This window comes from Pungitius pungitius, chromosome 17 (assembly GCF_949316345.1).
Source record: "Pungitius pungitius chromosome 17, fPunPun2.1, whole genome shotgun sequence".
Lineage (NCBI taxonomy): Eukaryota > Metazoa > Chordata > Actinopteri > Perciformes > Gasterosteidae > Pungitius > Pungitius pungitius.
The window spans coordinates 12,967,948-12,969,974 of NC_084916.1; the positions used below are offsets into that span (position 1 = coordinate 12,967,948).

At 52.4% G+C, this 2,027-nt stretch overlaps 1 protein-coding gene across 1 annotated transcript; it reads right to left on the bottom strand.

Moving 5' to 3' along the window:
* Positions 1–298: 298 nt before the first annotated feature.
* Positions 299–1,629, bottom strand: hoxa1a (homeobox A1a). Its single transcript, XM_037474541.1, has 2 exons — positions 1,017–1,629; positions 299–666 (listed from the first exon to the last, which is right to left on the bottom strand). Exons 1-2 carry the CDS (start codon positions 1,621–1,623, stop codon positions 299–301), a joined length of 975 nt encoding a protein of 324 aa, XP_037330438.1. The 5' UTR covers positions 1,624–1,629.
* Between the last annotated feature and the right edge of the window lie 398 nt (positions 1,630–2,027).

Below are 2,027 nucleotides of genomic sequence, written 5' to 3' on the forward strand. Positions count from 1 at the left end.
TTAGCACATGGTGAAGATATGAATGAGCTGGATACCTTTGGCGTGGTCGTAGTGCGAGGCGCACGTCGAATTTCAAAGAGGACACATTTTAAACTATTCCCCTAATGCTTGAAAAGCAGTGTCATCATTCCCCCCCCCCCCCCAAACATAATTCACAATATAAAACAAATATATGAGACCAATATAACTCGGAAATGGTCCATATTCATGTCCAGAGTTTCACATACTGTATTAATCCATTCTAAATGTACGCATCTTGGGCATAGGCCGCTATGTGGCCCAATGGGAGAAGTTGGTCTCAGTTGGATGAATAAGAATCAGACACCGAGGAGGATGTGGGAGACGGGGTGGAGGGGGCGGAGATAGACTTCTCTGACGATCCATCATCCATTTTCTCTCGACTGCTCTCTCCCGGCTCTGAGGATGGAGCTTTGGTCGGCAACAACCCTTCTTTCTCCCTCTTCTTCTGCTTCATCCTGCGGTTCTGGAACCAGATTTTCACCTGAGTCTCGTTCAGCTGCAGCGCGGCTGCGATCTCAACGCGCCGCGCGCGGGTCAAGTACTTGTTGAAGTGGAACTCCTTTTCCAGCTCCGTCAGCTGCTTGGTGGTGAAGTTGGTTCGGACCGTGTTCGCCTGACCCCCGTAACCGTACTCCCCAGACCTGCCTACAGAAAGATGAACACGTCACGGTGAATTTGCAGGAATTACAAGTTGCCTTACAGGCTCTCTGCTCACAAAGGTACTTTTTGTGTGTGAAATATGCGGGTTTGACAGACACAACTAAAACATGTAGGAGCTATTAAAACAAATGTTCTATTTCGAGCCATGTGTCTTTTCAGCAGGAATTATAAACAGGCAAAATCAGGCAGCAAGTGTCATCAAAGTACAAAAAATTGCACTCTACAGCGTGGCTTTAAGTGTGCTCATTTTCTCATGTGACACTACACAAAAACCTGTCTGACACCACATTCATTTGAAGAGTTTGGTTCATTCTAAGCCTTCGTATATAACGCACCTGTTTTTGGAGGGTTCCTCTTGACCTTCATCCAGTCGAAGGTCTGTGCGGACGACGCGCCCTCAGCCAGAGGTGAACAGCAAGTGTCAAGTTGAGCGGCGTGCAGTGGTGACAGCGGGTTTGAGCACACAGGGAAGGGGGCTGCTTGCTCGTGCCCGCCGCCGTAGGCAGCGTGGGCATATTGTAGTTGACCCAAGGGGGCGGCACTGTAACCCTGGCGATGCTGAGAGGCCACGGAGGAGGAAATGTTACCCGAGTACATCAGTGGACCGCACTGGGGGAATCCCGCTGGGGAGTCCACTTCCTGGTTGAGTGCGTAATGGTTATACGTGGCACAAAAACTTTGGGGTCCATAGCTGGAGCCGCAGGCCGGATGGGCCCCGTAGGCGAGACCCAGAGAGTTTGCATTAGATTGGTACGACCCCGGCTGATTAAGGATGCCTTCGGGAGAAGACCGGCTCCCCATGAAACGATCATCAGTCCCGCAGTTGTTGACAGTGACTGCACAGGACTGGAAAGTTGTAATCCCGTGGTCCGAGTGAAAAGCCCTGACAGAACACGAGCCACCTTCACCGCTCATCACCGAGTAGTCTAGAAAGCTGCTCATCGTAGCATCGTTCTACGGGGACCGAGGGACCGTCCGCTCTACAGACACCCTCTCATCTCTTCCTCTCTCCCTTCTTACCCCAAGTGACCGTGCCAACCTTTACCTATACCGTGTGCTTCATCAGAGGAGGAAGGTGGGGAGGGAGAAGGGGGGGGGGGGGGCGCACGGGGCCGATATCAATGAATGGCTGCTGTCACGTGTGTCTGGGTCAGCCAGTGAGGCACTTGTCCTTATCCCCCTCAGTCCGTGACAGATTGGTGTTTGAGTGTCTATTTAAATTCCACGCGCTCGTCGATCAAGGTGACGCGCTTCGCCACTAATGTATTGGCCGAGCAAACAATGCGCCGGGAGGCAGACGGCGGTGGGCAGCTCCGGGGGTCGCATGGAGAGCGGTGCACGGCAAA